At 38.1% G+C, this 23,440-nt stretch overlaps 1 protein-coding gene across 4 annotated transcripts; it reads left to right on the top strand.

Annotated features, from left to right (window-relative positions):
• The first annotated feature begins 10 nt into the window (after positions 1–10).
• LIAS (lipoic acid synthetase) lies at positions 11–20,839 on the top strand. Of its 4 annotated transcripts, XR_009052798.1 has the most exons (12): positions 16–155; positions 1,181–1,353; positions 2,284–2,377; positions 3,400–3,480; positions 5,983–6,139; positions 6,226–6,283; positions 7,767–7,895; positions 10,576–10,721; positions 11,380–11,450; positions 12,141–12,252; positions 19,657–19,811; positions 20,306–20,839. XR_009052798.1 is itself a non-coding variant. In XM_057729014.1 (11 exons), exons 1-11 carry the CDS (start codon positions 111–113, stop codon positions 14,197–14,199), a joined length of 1,119 nt encoding a protein of 372 aa, XP_057584997.1. In that variant the 5' UTR covers positions 12–110; the 3' UTR covers positions 14,200–14,478. The 4 variants fall into 4 exon arrangements, 3 of the variants coding, with proteins under 3 accessions (XP_057584999.1, XP_057584997.1, XP_057584998.1); XM_057729014.1 differs by lacking the exons at positions 19,657–19,811; positions 20,306–20,839 and adding an exon at positions 14,147–14,478 and having other exon boundaries at positions 12–155; XM_057729015.1 differs by having other exon boundaries at positions 19,657–20,839.
• Positions 20,840–23,440: the final 2,601 nt, after the last annotated feature.

Raw genomic sequence — 23,440 nt, forward strand, 5'->3', positions numbered from 1 at the left:
CAGGGGTGACTCAGGTTGTCTGTCATAAGTCGAGCGACGGATTTTTCCATCTCTTTTTTTTTCTTGGGAATTAGTGATCGCTCGGCTCTGCTAGGGAAAAAAAGAGCGGGATGTCTCTACGATGCGGGGGCGCGGTCCGCACCGTGGGCCCCCGGGTGAGCGGCGGGGCGAGCAGGGTGCGGGCGTGGGGTGGGGGCTCCCATCCCTTTAGAGCGCCCAGTAATGGCAGCACTTACTGTTTCTTTGTAGCCAGGTACTGTTGTAAACATTATTCGTGTGTTATCTCACTTTATTCTTCCGACACCCCCACGAGGTTAAGTGTCTGGTACTAGCTTGTTTGTAGGTGTCTCCGGCTAGGGCCGAGCGCTTTTTTTTCCTGCATATCAGTGTTTTGTACTCTGTATTTATTGGAGCGTTATAGGAGCACTGCTATAGGCGCTCCAAATTAGTACTTTATGTTGAGTTCTTCTTGTGCGCTAGACACCAGTTTGGGCAATTAGAATCCAAGTCTGTGCTCTAGACTTGAGCGGGAGACCTGGGCGAGTACAGTAGCAATCGTGCAGCGCCTTGTCCATGTGTGTGTTCCGATGGAGAAGCCATTGGCTCCTTATGGTCAACAAATGTATATTGAGCAACTTCCTTGTTCAAAAACAGAATATAACCTAGAAAATTAAAACATGAGGTTTGGTTTCCCTTCTTCAAGTTCTGTGAAACCAGCTGAGCACTACCTTTACGTTTTAACACATATACTTATCCAAAGACCAAAGCAGAGAGGTTTACTGAAAATGTCATTTAAATGTCCTTGACTCAAATCAGGAATAGAAAATTCAGAGCTGTAGCTTTTTCTCCCGTTATTGCAATGTAAACTTGAAAGAGAGACTTTTAGTACCTAAACAGATTACATGAAAGTGTGGCATGTTAGCCAGTTCCAATGATTTCCAGATCTATTCTAAATCTAGCAGGAAGTGATCAGCTCCCATTCTCCGTTAGGTCTGGTTTGTTCCCCTTGGGTCCTCCTGAATCTTAGATTCGAAGCTCCTACACAGAGCTTGTAAATAATTTGACATAATTTTTGAATCAGTTCTCTGGGTTTCACACTTCCTTTTAGGTATTAAAGTAGGTTAAAACTAAGTTATTCCAAACCCCACTAACTAAATGTCATAATGAACCCTTTGTTTAGGTATTTGGACGATATTTATGCAGTCCAGTCAGAAAAGTAAGTTCCTTGACAGATAAAAAAAGGGAATTTTTACAGAATGGACCAGACCTTCAAGATTTTGTATCTGGTGATCTAGCAGACAAGAGCACCTGGGATGAATATAAAGGAAACTTAAAACGCCAGAAAGGAGAAAGGTAACTGAAATTTTGAGATAATTTTAATGTCCTATTTCTTCACAGTGCATCATTTTCAGATATAATCAAGCCCTAGAGTATATTTTTAATCAGCTTGTTAAATTTAGCTAAAAATCATTAGAAAGAAGTGATAAGAAACATAGATAGAATAGGTAAATAGGTGAAATTGTTGGAATCTATTTCTTTTCTCTCTGCCCTCTAACAGTTTTTCTTCAGCCTTCCTGGGACCTGCAACAGATTTCTTCAGAGAGCAAAGATTATCACCTTGCTACTATTCTATTACACTTTGATAAGTTTTTCATTGTTACTGGGTGTTGGTGATCTAACTTGTTGCTTCTCCTAGTCACTGTACATATGACCTATGGGTAACATCCCTTAGTTTAAAAGAATGGTAAGGGAATTTAGTGCAGAGAGCAAATTGTTTTGGGGGTTGCTTTACCCAGCAACTTCTAGACCATGAGTGGGCAGAAGTCAAGGGAAACCTAAGGATATAGTCTTCACTCCAAATTTTAGATTTTTTTGTATTTAATAACTATCAAAATCTAGGATGTAGAGCAGAAAGTTCACTTGTGGGATTTCTTCCTTAATCTGAACAAATATAGAACTTTTCATCAGTATTGTATATTAGGGAATGAGATGTTGAAAAGCTTCATTTTTTAGTGGGATGGTGTTACTCTCTGCCTTTGCAAAAGGTAGACATAAGCAAAGTGCCTTGTTAGACACAGTAAAGGGTGTTTTCTAAAGTGGCTTGAGCAGATCTAAATTTGATTCTCTGTTATTACTCCTATGGCAGAAATTAAAAGAGTTAATCCAGAATTATGAGGGGGGGAGGTCCTAACTAGAAATTGTGATAGAGCAGCGTAACTTCAAAGCTGTGTGATTATTTGGGAACATATTTGTTAATGTATAGTTGTATTTGGCTCTCCTCAGGTTAAGACTACCTCCATGGCTAAAGACAGAGATTCCCATGGGGAAAAATTACAATAAACTGAAATATACATTGCGGAATTTAAATCTTCATACGGTAAGTTGTCAGAGGATTAAATACCCCTCTTTACCAGAGCCATAATTTTTCTACATATATGTAACTTAAAAATTGATAAAATACATATCAAAAGTAGCAAAGAAAGTAAATAAAGATGTTTAGTGATACATTACTTTCAGTAATGGAAATACATTTAAGGATTATTTTCCCTGCAAAAGAAAACAAAAAGTAATTGTATTTCTTTCTTTTTTTAAAAAAAACACATTCTTTTCATGAAAACAGTCTTTTTTTTTTATTTTTTAAATTTTTATTTATTTGTTTATTTATTGGCTACATTGGGTCTTTGTTGCTGCACATGGGCTTTCTCTGGTTGTGGAGAGTGGGGGCTACTCTTCATTGTGGTGTGCGGGCTCCTTATTGCAGTGGCTTCTCTTGTTGCAGAGCACGGGATCTAGGCGTGTGGGCTCCAGTGGTTGCGGCACGTGGGCTCAATAGTTGCGGTTCACGGGCTCTAGAGTGCAGGCTTAATAGTTGTGGCGCATGGGCTTATTTGCTGCAAGGCATGTGGGATCTTCCTGGCCCAGGGCTCAAACCGTGTCCTCTGCATTGGCAGGCGGATTCGTAACCACTGCGCCACCTAGGAAGGCCCAGTAATTATATTTCTTAACCTCTCATCTAATAGTGCAAACAAAAAGAAAAATTTTTTTTCTGCAATTTAGGGAATGAGGATTTTTGTTGTTTGTTTTATATTACAAATTAAGTACTTGCTTGTTGGAAAGAGTATATTAAATGTGAAGCATCCTATATGCAATCTCACATGTTTAACTGTTACAACACTTTAACTGTTAACATATACCCTTGCAGACCTTTTTATTTGCACATGTACAATATATACGTTCATATAGTTTTTAATTTAAAAATGGAATTAACAGCATTTTTGAAGAGTGAATTTCTTCATAAGTATGCTGTAAAGAATGGATAGTGTAAAATGCCTGATGACTAATGTGCTCAATTGGTAAATATTTTCAACCTTATTGTATTCAGTTCCCTTTTACCCACAGGTGTGTGAGGAAGCTCGATGTCCCAATATTGGAGAGTGCTGGGGAGGCGGAAAATATGCCACTGCCACAGCCACGATCATGGTAAGGCCAGCCTCAAATTCTAAAGTCTAGAAACTGAAAGGAAATGTTTTATGTCTTTCTCCTACAAATGTGCATTATGAATCTCTAATCAGATTTTTTGTTACATATGAATTTATGAGAAATGTGGGAAAAAACCCAACGGAATAATCCAGCCTGTTATAATCTCATCCTTCTCTGAACAAGTCTGTTATTGATTCTTCTCTTCCATCTACCTGATAGTTAATCATGTGCTGCCTTGAGATATCTCTTCTATTAATTTTTGGAAATGTTTTTCATGTTTGCTTAACTTGTTATTTATTTTGCCTCTTAAATAACAAGCATTTATTTTTCTCCCTCATGGGCCTTTCAGTTGGCCCGTGTTCATCTGATCATGACTGGGCTAAGCTGGACTCCAGGAAGTAGCTTGGGTTCAGGTCTGCTCTACACAGCTTTATTCTTGGACCATTGGCTCTCCAAGGCATATTCTTATCATGGAGGATGAAAGGAGTATAAGAGGGCAAGCCAACCATCCATGCATATTTGAGGCTTCTGATTCCTCATGGCTGCTGTCATTCTGTTGGCCAAAGTAAGTCACATGGCCAAGCCAGACATGAATGGGAGTAGAGGCATAAGTTCCTCCTCCAGCAGGAGGGCCCTGCAAGTTACATGGCAGTGGGTGAGATGTATAATCTTAATACGATGGAGTAGAAAATAGGATTAACAATGCAGTCTACTGTATTTATTTATACAGAGGACTTTGGATATTGAAGTATTGGGTTAAATCTAAATTATGTGCAACTGAAAGTTCATACTTGTCTGGGGAATGTCTGATAAACTGTTGAGTTATATCAGCAAGAGACTATTTACAGGGACTTCTCTGGTGGTCCAGTGACTAAGACCCCTCACTCCCAATGCAGGGGGCCTAGGTTTGATCCCTGGTCAGGGAACTAGATCCCACGTGCATGCCACAACTTAGAGTTCGCATGCTGCAACAAAGATCCCTTATGCCGCAACAAAGATCCCTTATGCCGCAACTAAGACCTGGTGCAGCCAAATAAATAAATAAATAAATATTTTTTTTAAAAGAAAAGAAATGTGAACTCTTGGACCCACCCCAGACCTATTAAAAAAGAGAGAGAGGCTATTTACGTGAGGAACTGGGGATTCTTATGAGATGGAGCTCCTTCTGGAATAATACAGAGCCAGCTGGATGGCTTATCTAAGTTATGTAATGTCAATTCTTGGAGGAAGGAGTAATTCTGAACACTCCATGATGGAAATCGCTGTGTTTTTGTTTTGTTTTGTTTTGTTTTGTTTTAATAATACTGTGCTTTTATTTTATTTATTTATTTATTTTTATAAATTTATTTATTTTTTGTCTGGATTGGGTCTTCATTGCTGTGCAAGGGCTTTCTCTAGTTGCAGCGAGCAGGGACTACTCTTTGTTGCCACGCGCAGGCTTCTCTGTGTGGTGGCTTCTCTTGTTGTGGAACGCGGGCTCTAGGTGTGTGAGCTTCCCTAGTTGTGGCACACAGCCTCAGTAGTTGTGGCTCACGGGCTTAGTTGCTCTACAGCATGTGGGATCTTCCCGGACCGGGAATTGAACCGGTATCCCCTGCATTGGCAGGTGGATTCTTAACCACTGCGGCACCAGGGAAGTCCAAAATCTCTGATTTTATCCCTTGCCTGGTCTCTTTCCCCACTACTGACTCATAGTGGTTCCTGGGAGATTTTGTTGTTTCAGTAAAGTTCTGTGAGAGTTGGGCCTCATTACCATTGCACTGAGTCCCCGCTGAGAGAGTTAAACATGAAAGGGAAGAATCGCTTTCTCCCCCAAATCACAACCCTAGCATGGGACTTTGAAACTCCAGTGGCTCCAAAACATATGCAGTGGCCGTGCTTGGCCAGGGGCAGAGCACAGTGGTTACTTATGGCAGCAGAAGCAGCGTCCTGGAGAAACAGCAGGGAAGCAGTTTTTTGTTGTTTTCTTTTAGGGTCATCAGCTAATTTTTCAGCAGAAGGGGAAGCAGATTATTAACTTCTTACATGGTTTTTCTTTCTTCTGTTTAACTTCCACAGAGATCTGCATATTGATAGGTTAATTGAATATTTTTTAAATTATTTTTATTAAAATTAAATAGATATGAAGGAATCTTTATAACCTGTGTATCTTTATACATGTTATCTTTGTAACCTATAGCCTTTGTAACCCAGACACCCTGATACTCACCCTCAGTTTGAGAGCAGAACGTGAGTCTTATCTCTGAGTTGCTCTGTGCGTCCCTCCCTGATCCCGCCCCTTCGTTTTTCCCTTAACACTTTTAAATCTGAGTTTATCATTTCCTTTCCTTTAGTTTTACCATGTATGTTTGTATTCCTTAACTGAATTTTTTAGCTTTGAATGTTTTAAATTTCTTATAAAAAGAATCAAAATTTATAATTCACTACAGCTTTATTCCCTTAACATTACATTCCTCAAAGTCATCTGTGTATTTGGTTTCAATTGTAACATCTCTATTCTAGTTGATGGGTGACACATGTACAAGAGGTTGTAGATTTTGTTCTGTTAAGACTGCAAGAAATCCACCTCCGCTGGATGCCAATGAGCCCTATAATACTGCCAAGGCAATTGCAGAGTGGGGTCTGGATTACGTTGTCCTGACGTCTGTGGATCGAGATGGTTAGTGCATCATTATTACCTCTTCTAGAAACTGGCTTTTACTAAGTTGCAACATCATCTTAAGCAGTGGACTCTTCTATTTCTAGATATACCTGATGGAGGAGCTGAGCACTTTGCAAAGACTGTATCTTACTTAAAGGAAAGGTACTTGTTTTTGCATTTGCTTGTGTAATTTAAGGACTTTTGTTGACCCATATAAATTCAGTTTATTTTAGGTCTTTACCTTAAAGCAGTGGTTATTAACCTTTTGTGGGGGTTATAAACCCGTCTGCTGGAATTATGTGGTCTTTTCTCTGGAAAAATCATATTCAAACTCACAGATACATGCTTACAGAAATTTTAGCGATGCAGGGGCACAGACTTATTCATGGACCTTTAGTCCATAGGACCCTTCCTTCATATTTGAGTATCAGTCTAAACTTTGAGTAATTTTATGAGAAGTATAAAACTAGTCTTCCTAGCACTGATTTAAATAAATCATCTGCTAGAAGAAGTTAGGATGAGATAAACTCCCACATTGTTAAAATATGTAATCTTGATATACATTTTATCAATATTGATATGCCCTGGGAATTTTACCCGTAACTCATATTCTATTAATATGTACATTCTGTTTAAAAAGCATTAAAAAAGTTTATGCTTATTTTTTACAGCTCCATACTAGTCTGGCACCTAGCACACTCAGTAAATGTTTTTTCAGTGATTTCCTCCAGTATTTTCTATTTTATTTTTTTTATAGTTCATTAAAAGTTTTGTTTGCCACCCACAAAATTGATTTCACAAACTACTAATGGGTCTCAACTTGCAGTTAAAAAAACAGTGAGTTGTAAGATGTGTTCTTTCAACATCTCTTGTAGCCATGAGAGGATGTGTATGTGGTCCTTTCCACATCTGTTCTCTCATGAAACAGCTCCAAAAAAAACTTTGCAGTTGGGTTTGTGAAAAAGTTTATTAGTTTCCCAGTCATTTCTACTCCTTGCCAAAGGGAACAGCGTTATGACCTAGTTCATGTTTTAATGCTTGAATGCATAGATATAGCCAGAATATAAATAGGAAGGTTAATGTTTAGCTTGCATTTCATTTAAGCAAAGCTCATGACTCAGCAACTCAGAAGATAGTTTTTAAAGCTCAGAGCACTTGTGAGATATTTGTCTAGAGGAAGGCAGGAGGGCACTATTTGTGAATTTTAAAAGAATTCAAAATTAAAGCAATTAATATTTGTATTCACATAAGCAATATCCCAATATTTTCTAAAAATTACAAAAGTTATATTTAATGTTTTATATTTATATTTTAATTCCTTTAAACAATTTTTAATACCTACTTAATAAAGTTTAAAAGTCTGTATAATCCCCAAATTTATTCTGATCATTATTTTTGTGTGCAGATGTGTTTTAATCACAGTGTACATATTATTTGATGTTCTAGGTTTGTTCGGTGTTTTTTGGTTTTGTTTTTCATTTAGCAGTTCATATATAAACATTTGTATGTTCAGGCTGTTCTTGGCAAAGTTCTAAAGCTTACTGTGTTGAAACTGATACTGAATGAGTACTGGTGACTTCTATTTTGAGCAACAGTTATGTCAATTCTTTTCCTCAGTTTGATACTTATCTCTTTTTCATCCTAGGAATCCGAAAATCCTTGTGGAATGCCTCACCCCTGATTTTCGAGGAGATCTTAAAGCAATAGAAAAAGTTGCTCTGTCAGGATTAGATGTATATGCACATAATGTAGAAACAGTTCCAGAATTACAGAGGTGATTCCATGTACAAGTAATGTTGGGAAGTTTGGAGGGTCACAATCTGCTATATATTTTCTCACTTTTTTCAGGGGAGAACTTTGTAACTGACTTATAAACTGAATCCTCTTTTTAAACAGAAACAACATATGTCTATTATAGAAAAATCAGAAAATGTAGCCAACAAAAAGAGTGAAAACATCACCCATAGTATTTCCACCTAGTAGTATCAATGACTAACATCTAAGTGTATATATACTTATATATTTATACATGTGTATTTATGTTTTGGTGCACACACACATAAAGAACATCTTTTTTTCCCTTTTTTTGTAAAGTATCATTGCAAGTGCCAGTGAGCTGCTTTTTTTCAAAGAACAGTTTTCAAAAAGAAAAAATTACGTGAGAGCAATTGCTTTGATTGTAGTTCTGAAAAAAGACTTTTAAAGAGGCTATTTGGCAATAATATGTGCAGTAAATGATGCTGAAGAAAAACCTGGTATCATTCAGATGTATTTCAGATCTCTTTTAAAAAGTAGATACTATGCTTTCATATTCTTCCTAATAATTTTGGTAGTTTGGAATAATTACAGATTGTTATTCTACATCAATGAGTACATTCATATTTCAGAAAAATGAAAAATTTCAGGCAAGATTAATACATTTTTTTAACTTAATTTATTTATTTTATTTATTTATTGGCTGCGTTGGGTCTTCATTGCCACACACGGGCCCTCTCTAGTTGCTGCGAGCGGGGGCCACTCTTCATTGTGGCACGCAGGCTCTTCATTGTAGTGGCTTCTCTTGTTGTGGAGCACGGGCCCAAGACACATGGGCTTCAATAGTTGCGACACATGGGCTCAGTAGTTGTGGCTCACGGGCTTTAGAGCACAGCCTCAATAGTTGTGGCGCACGGGCTTAGTTGCTCCATGGCATGTGGAATCCTCCCAGGGCAGGGCTCGAACCCGTGTCTCCTGCATTGGCAGGCGGACTCCTCACCGCTGCGCCACCTAGGGAGTCCAAGATTAATGCATTTTTTAAAATTTATTTTTATTTGCTGCATTGCATCTTCATTACTGCTCTTGGGTTTTCTGTAGTTGTAGAGAGCGGGGGCTACTCTTCATTGGGGTGCACGGGCTTCTCACTGCAGTGGTTTATCTTGTTGTGGAGCACAGGCTCTAGGCACACAGGCTTCAGTAGTCATGGCACATGGACTCAGTAGCTGTGGCTTGAGGGCTCTAGAGCGCAGGCTCAGTAGTTGTGGCTCACGGGCTTAGTTGCTCCGCAGCATGTGGGATCTTCCCGGGCCAGGGATCGAACCCGTGGGTCCTGCATTGGCAGGCGGATTCTTAACCACTGCGCCACCAGGGAAGCCCAATACATTCATTTCCATTATTTTAGTAACTCATTTGACAGTGATTTTATTAGGTTTTACACATTATTCTGTGTTATAGAAAGAGGTATGATAATAACCAGCATTTCCACTAAATCATAATTGTATTAGGGAGCATAACTTAAATTCAGTGGAGAAATACTTTCAAAAAGTAATTAATTTCCTTAGCAGTTTTGTGGTCATTTTTCTTTCTCTCTTTTTTTTTTTTTTGTTTCTTTTTTAGGCGCACAGGCTTAGTTGCTCCGTGGCATGTGGAATCTTCCCAGGGTAGGGCTCGAACTCGTGTCCCCTGCATTGGCAGGCAGATTCTTTACCACTGCGCCACCTAGGAAGTCCTTTCTCTTTTTTTTTAATTTTTTAATTTTTTTTTTATTTTGGCCACACCAGGTCTTAAGTTACGGCATGCGGGATCTTTTTAGTTGAGGCATGCGTGAAGGATCTAGATCCCTGACAAGGGATCGAACCCAGGCCCCCTGCTTTGGGAGCATGGGGTCCTACCCACTGGTCTCTGTGGTTATTTTTAAATTCATAAATTTGTTTCCTTTTTTCCCTGTAAACTGGTCTTTGATTAAAAATGACAACCATAACAACAAATCAATTACACAAAATAAAGGTACATTAGAATTCAAATGAATGCTGATTTAACATCTGCAACATTCTCTCCTCTGGGCCTTATCCATTTAAGCCTTGGTGGTTTGGCCCCTGTTGAAGTCTAGCACCGTCTGCTCCAACCCTGTCATATCTCATGATACTACCACCAGTGGGTGCCAGTTTCTCTGTTTTCATTTAAAAAACATTATCCTTTCCAGTGAAAATTCCAGAATCGTATTTTTTTTACTTAAGAGATGTCCACGCTCTATACTTACCAGCAGAGGGCAGCTTAGTCTCTAGAAGAGAAATGAACATAAAAGTTTCAGTCGTCTGAAATGGTTCAGGTTAAACAGTTTTTTCTTTGTTCAGTATCAAGATTTTCTTCCACTTTTTTCCCCTTCTCTCAACTACCCTTATAGTGACTCTTTCACAGCTTCAGAATCCTGGTTTCTCAATGAATAATTCATTCATTCTCATTTTCTCTGCCCCAGGCTTGAAAGGCCTGAAAAGTCAACAGAGCTGGGGGCCTAGTGAAGCCTTATTTTCTTTCCTAAAGTAACAGTTAGACATTTGTGCACAAATGCTGCCATTGAACCGTATGATGTAGCATGATGTCTAGAATGTACTTTTCTGGTCTTTCAGGTTACTTGCATAATTATGTACTCAGTTGAGCTTGTGGTTGTTCTTGCTGACAACAGCTTTGCTGTTTTCAAGGAAAGTTCGTGATCCCCGGGCCAATTTTGACCAGTCTCTACGTGTACTGAAACATGCCAAGGAAGTCCGACCTGATGTTATTTCTAAAACGTGTATAATGTTGGGTCTAGGTGAGAGTGACGAGCAAGTGTATGCAACAATGAAAGGTAAAGAAATTGAAAATGAAAGTTCTTTTCCATTTAATTTGAGTAATAGCAGGAATCCCACTTTGAAGGACCTGTTAGGCTTTCTCCATAGTCTCCATGAAAGTGCCAGTGAGAACAAAAATACAGTATAAAGTTGTAAACAGCAGCATAGAATGGAAGGGAAGTATGTTTTCTTAAAATTCTATGGAATGGTGTACAGGATGCTCAGGATATGAAATTTGCATCCCATTTTATTTCTTACCCTTTCATCAACTAAAAACATGATTTTGTCCACTTTTCTTGTTTACTCATTAGACAATTTTTGAATGCTAGCCAGGTACCAGGAGCTCTGTCAAGCACTGACAATTCAAAGATGACTAGGATGGCTTCAGGCCTTTGAGGAAGTGCGTATTTATAGAATTGTTACATAACATGGTGTGCTTTGGATTTCGCCGAACCTTAGTCCATTAAACCTATTTGCTCTGTTGTTATTGGGCTTCTTAAATTTTAAAATAGAAAAGCTTTTATTTTACTTGAAGATCCTTGGCCAATTTATAGTTATTTATTGGCTCAAAGAGTAATAAGCTCAAATAATAATTAAAAGCTGCTCTTTACAACAATGCATACAGTTAGCATTGTAAAAACATCTGCTAATATATTGTGTGCTTTTTTCCTGTAGCACTTCGTGAGGCAGATGTGGACTGTTTGACTTTAGGACAATATATGCAGCCAACAAAGCGCCACCTTAAGGTACAACTACCATAAGTTGCCAAATGTTTATTGGTAATTTGAATTAAATCTTTATTTTCTTTAGGTAAAACAAAGAAGCTGCTGGCTTTTTAGTGTAATATTCCATTTATATTTCTAAGTTACAGTTTCCATTTTATTATCTGCATAAAGCAGCTACACTGGCACTTATTCGCTGCCCCCCAAATTGTACAACTTAAGTGACCTACAGGAAAAAAATTTATAAGTTGGGAAGTTGCGTTCCTTCACACTTGGTGATCTTGTGATTTGTTTTAGAATTATATGAGAGCCAGTAAGAAAGTAAGAAAGAAAAGGCAGTCTCCCTATTTCTATAGTGGACCTTTATTCATTCATTCAAAAAACTTTTCTTGAGTAGTGACCATGTGCCAGACACAGTGCCGAGCAGAAGATACAAGATGAGTAGCATAGTCTTGTCTTCAGGAATCTTATAGGCGTGACTAATTTTTGATACCTGTTAGTCAATAAAGGAATGATACAGGTATATAATCTCTATAGATAATCTCATTTTCTTTCTCTTTTGGAATAGCTAATATAATACAGAATTGATGTTTCCCCTCCTCTCTAATTTACTATAATTACGTTCTGACCAAGTAGCCAACAAGTATATTTTTGTATAGAATGAAAATGATTTAGGAAAAATTCTAGAATCTAGAGTTAATTCTTTAAATCTAGGTTGAAGAATACGTTACTCCTGAAAAGTTCAAATACTGGGAAAAAGTAGGAAATGAACTTGGATTTCATTATACTGCAAGTGGCCCACTGGTGCGTTCTTCATATAAAGCAGGTAAGTTAGGCTGCAGAGCATAGTTCTATTTAGTCCATAATTTTCCACATTAGAATGATAATAGCTGTGGTTGTCTTTTGTGGGGGAGAAAACAATTTTTTTTTTCTGGAATATCTTTAGGAATTTTGCTTCATAAGGGTAAGTATCTATTTGACAACATTGCTATTTGCATTAATATCTTTGTGTTTTTCCTCCCAGAAGCAACAGGGAAAAAATCCATAAGATTATTTTCCCTGTGGAAACATTTAGTGTAATTTTACTAGCCACAATCCAATTTTTTACCTTTGTAATTTCAGTTCTTATTTTGGTCAGTAGTTTGAGCTGACATAAAAATAAAAGCCTTTTTCAGGAGATAAAGTCCTTTGGTAATGGCCATTACAGGAATAAACAGCTAGTTATTTTTTGGATATGTCCAAACTAAATTATACTATTAATGATCTTTTTTTTTTCATTTTATTATTATTTTTTTGAGGTACACTAAGTTCAATCATCTGTATTTATACACATATCCCCGTATTCCCTCCCTTATTAATGATCTTTTAAATGACTGTTACATAGTGGAGTCTAAATCCTAGGTGTGTTAAAATTAGGCATAAATTCTGTTTGTAAAAATTAATGTTCAGGTATTAGTGGTATTCAGTGTGTTCCTGTAAAGAAACTGAAGATATTGTAATGAACTAACAACAGCTTATCTTAGTTATAAAACCCAAGAATTTGATTCAACACTGACTGACAGGATGTGGGCATTTTGGAAACAAATAATTATAAGTGATTTATTCTTCTTCAAGGAGCGCTACTGTCAAGCTAAAAATATGTATAAAGGATAGGACCAACATCAGCTTCCAGGGTAGTTAAAGTAGAATAATATCATTTGAAAGGAGTTTTTACTTTGTTGGTTTGATTTTTGTTTGTTTGTTTTTTGTTTGGGGGGGGTTATTTTTGGTAAGGAAAATTTCTAATATTTATAAGGATTTATAAACTTTTTATTTCCTTTAAAATTACCAGTAAAAGATCAAAGTCTTAGATTTAGATGATGGATTAGGATCTGATAGTATGGTTCTACTCTTGTCAGGTTTAGATGAGGCGTGGAGCAGCACGGATTATCCTCTCCGTTACTTGGAGAGAATATGAGTCTTGGGATTCTTGGTGATTGTGTACAGATACAATCATCACAATTCTACTCATATATTAAGATGACAGAGAAGTTCAGCAGACTCCTCATAAAGTCAGGCCTGCAGTGCTGAGTTCCGCCAACAAGCTTTGAACCGTGTTGTAACAGTGATAAACTAAATGGAACCCTAATGACCTGAAAAGTGAAAGTGCCCCCTCTAAGCAGCTAACTTAGTGCACAGGCACATCTTAGGGGGTGGAGAGAAAGCAAGCCCATTTTAAATGAAGAGCTCTTGCTTCCCTAGAGGGGAATAAGCTAAAGAGATACTATCAAATGAATCTGCTCAACTGCAGCAATGTCTGTTTTATAAACATCAGATCCAGGCTAATAATGTAGCAGAACTGCTCTCTGAAATGAATTGTGCCAAGAGCAATACTTTGTCAGTGAGGAGGAATAGATAGTGCACATAAAGTGGAATAAACGCACAGAAGCAGCCCATAGAAACAATAGGGTCACCTTTATAATATTTCTTTACTGGAAAGAATAGTGGTAGAAATTGTAGTGATAGAAAAAGTTTAAGAATAGTGACTAATTATTGTGGTTGAAGAAAGGACCAAAGATATGGGGGATATGTGAGGTTAGAAAAATTATTGCCATTGAGATCTATGAAGAGAGAAACACCAATAAATACAAAAGTCTTCTTTCAAAGGGAAACACTGAAGTATAATTATTCTGAAATTTACTTTAAGTTGATACTAATGTATTTTTATTTTTCTTAAATAGGTGAATTTTTCCTGAAAAATCTAGTGGCTAAAAAAGAAACAAAAGCCCTCTAACACTTAACAAGACATTCAAGATCACAAGAATTTTAAAACTTTGACTCCAGTTGGTAACAGAAGTGATGGCAGAATGCCTCGATTTCAGTGAATATATCCCAGTCTTTTTTTTTTTTTAAGAAAAATGTCAATAAGCTGTGCATATTTAATTATAACTCATTTGTCTTTTAGAATATCTTTGTTCCAGTAAACAATTACTTGTTATGATGTAATCATAAAACATCTTCATGTTTACTGTTAATAGTATAATTTAAACAATACATTAAAAACTAGAAAATCTTTGAAGCCTGTATACATCGTCATATTTCATTTCTGAAAAATGACATACTGTGATGAAACAGTCAACACAGACTGAGATTATATCTGTTTACTTATGATTAACATATGTCCTTTGCATAATAGCATAACATCATTGGAATAATTTTAAAAGGCTTAAGAGTTTCAGTGTTGTCTTCTCACATTGATATGACTACTTTAGACCTGCAAAATAGTTTTGCACTGATTACTTGTTTAGGACCTCTCAAACCAAGACCATGATGTTGTCCAAGATGGTGAAATATAACCTAAGAATAAAATATTAACTCTCATTTTACAATAGTTTGCTACATCACATGCACTATCCATTTGTTCCTTTTGTTCCCCATATCACTCTGGTGAGGTGGTTGTGTTCTGTCCTAGTAATGACCTGAATGAGGAATTTGTTTCCTAAGTGCTAGAACTCCATCTTTTGACTCTGAATCCTGTTTTTCTACATCTCACAAAGGAAATATTTAGATGGCACTATTGTAAAATATGTATTTTGGATACCCAGTTCTGTTTTGAAGTCTTAAATATGTGAACAAATTTTTTTTTATAAAATGCATAACTTTGAAAATTAGTTACATTTTATTTTAATTCAGCCTTTGACTCACTTTCCTTATAGATTCTCATAAATTTTGCTGTGTAAAATTAACCCCATCAGCTTTCCATTTTAACATTTCTGGCAACTACCCTCCTTAAAATCTATTATTTCACAGGAAAAATGGATTACTTTTCAAACTATGATTTTATAACATAATCTGATATTTCCTAATTTTGCACAGTGTAGGCAATTGGTAATGAAACACTTTAGCAGAAGAGTCATTTTGTCAAATGAAATTTTTGGTATCCCAATGTAAAATAATTAAAATGGCATTTTATTAGCACAAATGTATGTTAAAGTTTTAGATTTGTAACAACTGCACATAAAAATAGTGAATGGTAAGGATGAAGCTGTTTTGATAAGAATGTGAAATTGGGAGTCATGGATGACATTTGCAGTCTTTGTGAGACCTCAACAGTCTGCTTACTCCCTTGTTTTATTTTGGTTACATAGTATTGAGAAAGATCCTGACAGCTAAATAATAGTAAATTATTTAAAAAATTTAAAACATCTTGCCATCTCAAGATAGTCTCCAGTTAAATTTAATCCAAAACCTGAAAGATGATTAGCAGGAAACGTTTGTTTCAAAGTGGAATCACAAATAGTATCTTCTGAATTTGTTATTCATTCATCATTAGAATATGTGACCAAGTGCCTGGTCTTTGCTGGATGTTTGAGTGTGAAGAACATGTGCTGTAGAGGTGTGGTCCCTTGCATAACTGCGCAAGAATGGACAGACTTGAATTTTAAAGGGCCTGGGCAGAGCTTTGACCTTCCTAAACAATGATGTATTAAAAAGCGTATTTAAATGCACAGACATGGCAGGCAGCCTATACAAAATTTCCTGATTGGGCAGCACAAGTTAATGTATCAGTGGTCTCCAATGTGTTAAAATTTGGTATGTGCCCATTTCAGTAAGTATGTCTGATCTTTTTCTTTCTAAAGCACAAATGGTATTTTTAAGAAAGTGAAAGTGACAAATGCACATGGTTTTTAAGAAATCAATTAATACAGGGGTCCCTGTCCCCTTTCCAGCCACTGAATCTGCCAACCCTGAAACCCAGTTCCTGTTTGGTGAGATATCTTTACTTTTATTTTTTTAGTTTTTATTTTTTTTATTTTTTGACCATCCCATGCGGCTTGCGAGATCTTTGTTCCCTGATTAGGGATAGAACCCAGGCCCCAGCAATGAAAGTGCTGAGTCCTAACCACTGGACCACCAGGGAATTCCCTGTAAGCATCTGAACTTTAGAGATATTGTTTGTATTATGGCATTAAGAAACATGAGCACCAGTGGACTTAGGCAGAAAAACGGGAAAAACACCGCAAAGAAAGGTTTCTTCAGAATATGAATAGAGCAAAGTAGCAGGAGCAGCAGCTGAGAAGAATGTGAGCACATCCCCTTCATCCCTGTGGGGAGTCCCAGCTACTCGGAAGCCACACACACATGCATTTTAATATACATTTGTGCTTATAAAATACCATTTTAATCTATTTTGTGTTGGACTTCCATGAAAATTTCATTTGACAATTCCCCTGCTAAAATTTTAGGCACCACATTTTAATTTTCAAGAGCATGTCTCTGATTTTTTTTTTTCCTTTAAATAGCACTCTGTTCTTGTTTCCTAGCTACAGTTTCTTCCATTTTTCTCTCTGAGGATGGTGGGTTTTGTTTTGGGTATTTTTTTATAAGTTTATTTATTTATTTATTGGCCGCGCTGGGTCTTCATTGCTGTGCAAGGGCTTTCTCTAGTTGCAGTGAGTGGGGGCTACTCTTCCTTGTGGTGCACGGGCTCTTCATTGTGGTGACTTCTCTTGTTGCAGAGCATGGGCTCTAGGTGCGTGGGCTTCAGTAGCTGTGGCTCAGGGGCTCTAGAGTGTAAGCTCAATAGCTGTGGCACACGGGCTTAGTTGCTCTGCAGCATGTGGGATCTTCCTGGAGCAGGGATCGAACCCTTGTCCCCTTCGTTGGCAGGTGGATTCTTTAAGCACTGCGCCACCAGGGAAGCCCCAAGGATAGTGTTTTGAAGTTGTGGTTGTCTGCATTGAGCATTGTCTCTGTTTCCTTAGTTTGTTTTGGTCTCTACCTTTTGTGTTAAAGGCTCTCCTTCAGTTCCTTGGCTGTTCAGACATACTAAGTGATGAGCCACTCTAAAACTATTTGGAAGCTGGGGGGTGGAGCGGGGGGAGCTATCTAATTGATAGAGCTTCACTGTAGAGTGTTTGGGGGGTGAGTTAGATTTCTCAATGAGTGATTCCCAAATGTCAAGATTGGAAATAATAATTATAACCCTCCAGTCTCCTGCCTCGAGGATTATAAACTTGGCTGCCTGCTTACTCAGAGCCAGCTAAGTAAAAGCAAGCCGGATAGGGGAAGGTGGGTCTCTGTTCGGTATGCAGGCTTTTATTTAGTTTCCTTATTTCCAGTGTGGCAACTCACTAACACCCTCTCCAAGGCTGAAACGTTCTCATTCTATTCCTCCTGAAAGTAAACCTCTAATATCCCCTGAGGCTAAGGCGTGGGAAAGGTAGTTTCTTGGGGTGGGTAGGGTAGAGACTTGGGTGCATTCAAGTCTTCCTTATACAGTCTTCCATCAAAGTCCCCTGTTTTTGGCACACACCTAAACCCCATCTTTTTGTGATATGTGGTGCCTCTAATTCTCATGATCTTCTAAGGGGCCAATTACCTACATCTAGAAAGCAGTTCCTTATGTGGGCATTGAAGTTTCTGCTTGCTCTTCATGGTATTACTTAGCCTCCCGTTGCTGTCCACCTTCCAAAAATGGTTTGACATCTCTCATCTACTGCCTCCTTTCTCATTTTCTGTCCTTAATCTGTTTCATACTTTTGTTATTTCTTTACTGCCGTTTTAGTGAGATTTCAGGAGAGAATGAAAATAGTGCATGTGGTTAATTCAACGCATATAACCCAAAAGTCCAGACAGTCCTTTGACTTGCTGGCTTGCTTTAGGGCCAGCTTGCAGACATCTGGTATTGGGCTTGGGCTTTGTTCTGGTGTGAAACAGTACTCATTGTGACAATTCTCCCCAAACAGTTGAATCAATTTCTTTAGAGAAGAAATTTCCCTCTGCCCCCACCTACTTTTTTTTTTTTTTTCTTTCTTTTATTTCCCCTTGACACTGGGGGCTGGAAGATGTAATCACATGGGTGTAAGTGACAGGCTGTCTGTTATGGTGCCTCTAGGGGTGGATGAGATGAGAAGGTTGATTGTTCAAGTTAAAGACCTACAGTTAAGGCCCTGGTGTGTGTCCCTCTCCCTCCTACCTCCTTTTGGGTAGAGCCTCTGCTGTTCTGCGGACCGGGCCTCCTCCTGTGGCCCTCGTATCAGTATTCCAAGAAGCAACTCTTCTCTTTAGTCAGTATACATCCATCTACTCCATGCTTTACAGAAATTTCTTTAAATCTCTTGACTACTGATGGGCCCCTCCTATTCTCTTTGCTTTATGGGATTATGCCTTTCCCCCCTCACTGTAATTTTAATGGTGTCCTTAGAAGGAAAAGGATATAAATGTGTGCTCAGTTTGCCATGTTGACCAAGAATTCTGCTTGCTGTCTTTTTCACAGTAGCTTTGTAGGTAATTTTAGATATATAATTATCTAGGTGTGTATATATATATTTACGTTTATATTTAAATCAATCCTTTGCTGAATGCCTGAAGCATCTATAGAGATGCTTGGGTCGGTCACAAGTTTGAAAATCGTTGATAAAGAACAAGTAACATTTAATATTCACTTTCCATCTGTATGTTTGCCATTATGTATGCTTGGTCATTAGTGTTAGAAAAACTAACACTATGTTTAGTGTTACTAATTAAAATACATCACCTACTGCTGTTTCTTAAACTCTAGTCATTCCTTTAAAACTGTCACAATTTTTTGCTCTATCTGGATAGGAACTACAGTATCATATATTAATTTTTTTTTTACAATTGATTGAATTTCTAAACATAAATCCCTTTATTATTTTTTGTTATTTATTTATTTATTTTTTGGCTGCGTTGGGTCTTCGTTGCTGGGCGCAGGCTTTCTCTAGTTGCGGCGAGCGGGGGTTACTCTTCCTTAAGGTGTGTGGGCTTCTCATTGCAGTGGCTTCTCTTGTTGCAGAACACAGGCTCTAGGAGCACAGGCTTAAGTAGTTGCGGCACATGGTCTCAGTAGTTGCCGCTCAAGGGCTCTAGAGCGCAGGCTCAGCAGTTGTGGCCCGCGGGCTTAGTGGCTCCGCAGCATGTGGGATCTTCCCAGACCAGGGATTGGACCCGTGTCCCCTGCATTGGCAAGTGATTCTTAGCTGCTGCGCCACCAGGGAAGTCCTTTAAATCCCCTTAAAATGAAACTTCATGTAGAATATTTAGCTGGCACATGGTTGATTATCTTGCTAGCAATTGTATTTCCCAGAGTCCTTTGCAGCTGGTTGTGGATATGTGACTAAGTTGGGACCAATGGTATGTCAGCATAAATGATTTGTGCTATTTCTGGATGTGCTATTAAAGGGTGGGTCCTACTTTTCCGTTCTCTTCCCCCTTCCCTGCTGGCTAGAATGAGAACATGATGTTGGAGCTGGAGCAGCCATCTTGGACCATGAGACAGAAGACTTGTGTCAAGGGTGGCAGAGTCCAGGTAAAGAAGTCTGAGCCTCTGACAACTATGGAAGTGCTCTGCCAGCCCTGGACCACCAACCTGGACTTCCATGTGTGAGAAAAATATGTTTCCCTTCTGTTTAAGACACTATCATTTTTGGTCCCTTTTAGAGCAGCCAAGTTTATACTAATATAATTTGTAAGTCATTTATTCTAATGCCTTTAAAATAAATGCCTATTAAAATTAAGAAAAATGTATGTTCACCTAAAATAATCTCCCATGTTACTAGTGGTATATTGTAAAATGCAGACCTACAATTAGTCTCTTAGTCTATATTCAAGAAAAAGGAAGGGAGGAAGACAGCACGAGGTCACGTATCCAACTTATCCTCTGAAGTTTAAAGGTCCTTTATAAGTATTATTTTGCAAGGCTGGCACTAATGATATATTTATGCCTGGGTTTTGGTCTAAAACTTTAATACAGTGTCAATGTATGAATAAACTAGATGGTAACATTTAGTTTGGGGCTGTAACTCTGGAAAACTAGTTTGAGGGCTATCCTTTAGTGTGACTAACAAAGTTAATATCTTTTCTTTTTTTTTTTAAAGAAAGTGACTGCATTTTAAAAAGAAAACCTCCAGTGATTCATCATTTTAACAATTCTAAATTAAACTCTTTAGTGGCATTAAGTACATTCACAATGTTGTATAACCATTGGTGTCTCCATTTCGACAGTGAAGTGAAGCCCAAACTCAGCCTGAAGCTCAAGGCTTTCTGCAATCTGTCCTTAGTCTAAACTTCCAGTCTCCTCCAGCTCTCCCTCTTCACGCTCTCTTCAACCCTAAACCAAAAGCAACTTGCTCTCCCCGGAACCAGTCTGAATTCTCCTGCAGGCATCTTTGGGCTCCCCTTGCTCCTGCCCCTGATGTGCTCACTGGACACAGCTTCCCTCTCAAGACCATGTTTGTCTGTTAAGGCCCACCTCAAATGCCCACATAAGCATTTGGGTCTTCTCATTTACGGCTGTTTTCATAGTTGGTCAGTTATTTCTGCACGTGTCTTAGCTTCTCTGCAAGATTGCCCTCATGCATCTGTGCCATTTCTTAGCACCTCACAGCATCGACCGTACAGTGACTACACAGACACCCAATTTCAAACAGTGTGACTAGGATTACTCAGATGTTTGTACAAATAAACTTACAAAGAAAACGAAACCTTCGTCTCAACAGTTGGGCTTACTGAACCCGCTTTGTCCCTCCCCATCCCCAGCCCCCTGCGACCCTCAAACCCCTTTCTAGTGGCTGGGAGTGCCTGAGAGGGGGCCGGGCACATATTCTCATCCTTCTCTGCTGCCGCTCATGCTGTTCTGCCCTCGCCATCGCCTGATTCTTCCCCTGCGATGCTATCCCATCAGCCTGCTCAAGGCCACAGGTGCTCACTCTTAATACGTCTGAAATTAGGATGCTTTCAACTTCAAGCAAGAAAAGCTCCTATGCAAACCGTTGTGACTGTGATCAAGTTACTTAACCTTTCTAGCCTTCTGCCCTCCCTCTGAAAATGGGTTGGAACGTATCTCAGAGGACTGACATGAGGAATAGATGAGAAAATGCACCTAAAGGATCCATTTTAGGGCCTGTAAGGCTGTGTTAATTACTGTACTCAGTGATTCCAGAGTCTACACGTGGCTCTGGGTCAGTGGGCCTGACAGGAGTGCCCATCACCTGCCGGCCACTGCCAGTAAGATCTTGGTATAGACATTGATCTCATGTAATCCACATAACAACTCTGAGTTAGCAATGAATTATCTCTGCAGATGAGGAAAATAAAGCTTTCAGGTAACTTAGCCAAGATGTCACATGCTAGTAAGTAATGCAGTCAGGATTTAAAGCTGGAAGTCTTAAATGGAATAACACGACTTCTGGAGAACACATTGTGGGAGAGAGATGTATCTTTTCGTATCTGTTTCAAGTTTTAAAAATCATGTCCACATGTTATTTTCAATTTTAAGTACTAGTTAATAATCTCAAAGTACTAGCTAATAAAAATAGAAATCTTTTTTTTTTTTTTCTTTTTTTTTGGCTGCACCATGCAGCTAGCTTGTGGGATCTCAGTTCCCCACACAGTGACTGAACCTGGGCCACGGCAGTGAAAGCCTGGAATCCTAACCACTACACCACAGGGAACTCGCCTAAAAATAGAAATCTTGTATCAATTTTTAAAAAAACACATGGTCTTTAATTTTCTTAATAGGGGAAAGCAAGGCTAACCATCTTGCAGCTTTTCACACAAAGGCCTTCGAATTGCTGTGCTAAGTTACCTGTCCAGTCACAGGGGGGCTTTTTCCCCATTACAAACAGCCAGTTTACATGGCTCTATGAACTGTCTTTTGTATTTTCCTCCACTTACCAGTTCTCCTACCTTCTAATCAGTAACTATATTCTACACATTTACTTATCAATTTACTTATCAATCCTAGGCAATGAAGCATCCTGCAACTTAAAACCAGTGCCTAATTCTATCTGCTTTACCAAGACATCTTTGGGTTATAACCCCTTTACTAGAATATAAGTTTATTAAGCAGAATACAAGAATATTTTCAGCAAAAATGTAAAGTAAATTCTAATAAGCTCATCCTTACTTCAAAGTCTTATGAGTAAGGGATCATCTTATGTTTGAATACTCTGGTATTTGTCTCTTCTTGGTGTTTTGTTTGGTTCACTCTGGTTTGCAAACTTTTTCTTAAAGGGCTAGATAGCAATTTATATAACCATTTAAAATGTAATCATGTCAAAATGTAAAAGACATTCTTTTTTTTTTTTTTTTTGGCACACGGGCTTAGTTGCTCCGTGGCATGTGGGATCTTCCTGGAGCAGGGATCGAACCCATGTCCTCTGCATTGGAAGGCGGATTCTTAACCACTGCGCCACCTAGGAAGCCCTGTAAAAGACATTCTTACCTCACAGGTGGCTGGCCAGATTTGGCCCATGGGATTTATTTTGCCGAAACCTGGTCTATTTGCTAAATTCCCTCCCTTTCTTGCATCATTTGAAAGAACAATGTAATTTCCCCTTTCTCAAAAAAGTAAGGAGTGTTATTTTCCCATCTAATGTCATATTGTCATGACTTACTAATTACTTGCACTAGGGAAAGAATAACCCACACAGTGGCTTATGCAGAATATTTTACTTAGGTATTTGATATATGTGTAGATGTCTCCATCCTCATCTTTAGCTCTGCATTCTTACTGAACCACAAAATTCCCAAAGAATGAGACATGTATCTGTTTAACTCAATTTGTACACTCTCAGCAGAGCACAAACATCAAAGGGACATCTGACATATTTCAATAATGATAAACAAGAGAAAATAAAAGTCAACAAGAGACAAAAAAAAGCAGATGAAAACACAAAATTCCTTATTTTAGGATTATGCTATACATAACTTGTAAAATCTACTTCTTTAAGTTTATATATGAGATTAAATTGGTTTTATTACTTAAAGGAAAAGGGAGAAATTGAGATGAGTTATAAACTGCAAAGTAAAAGTGACAAATATTGGACTAATCATCAGTGAGGAAAAACAGGAAGCGGAGAGGAGTGAAATAGATTTTCATTTCACTACACTGATTTTCTCTTCATGTTAAAAAAAATATATTGCCTTTTAATCTTATTTGGACTGACTGGAAATGGGAAGTGATGATCTTTTTGGACTAAAAAAACCAACGATATGGCTCATTAAAACAA

This window comes from Hippopotamus amphibius, chromosome 3, assembly GCF_030028045.1.
Source record: "Hippopotamus amphibius kiboko isolate mHipAmp2 chromosome 3, mHipAmp2.hap2, whole genome shotgun sequence".
NCBI lineage: Eukaryota > Metazoa > Chordata > Mammalia > Artiodactyla > Hippopotamidae > Hippopotamus > Hippopotamus amphibius.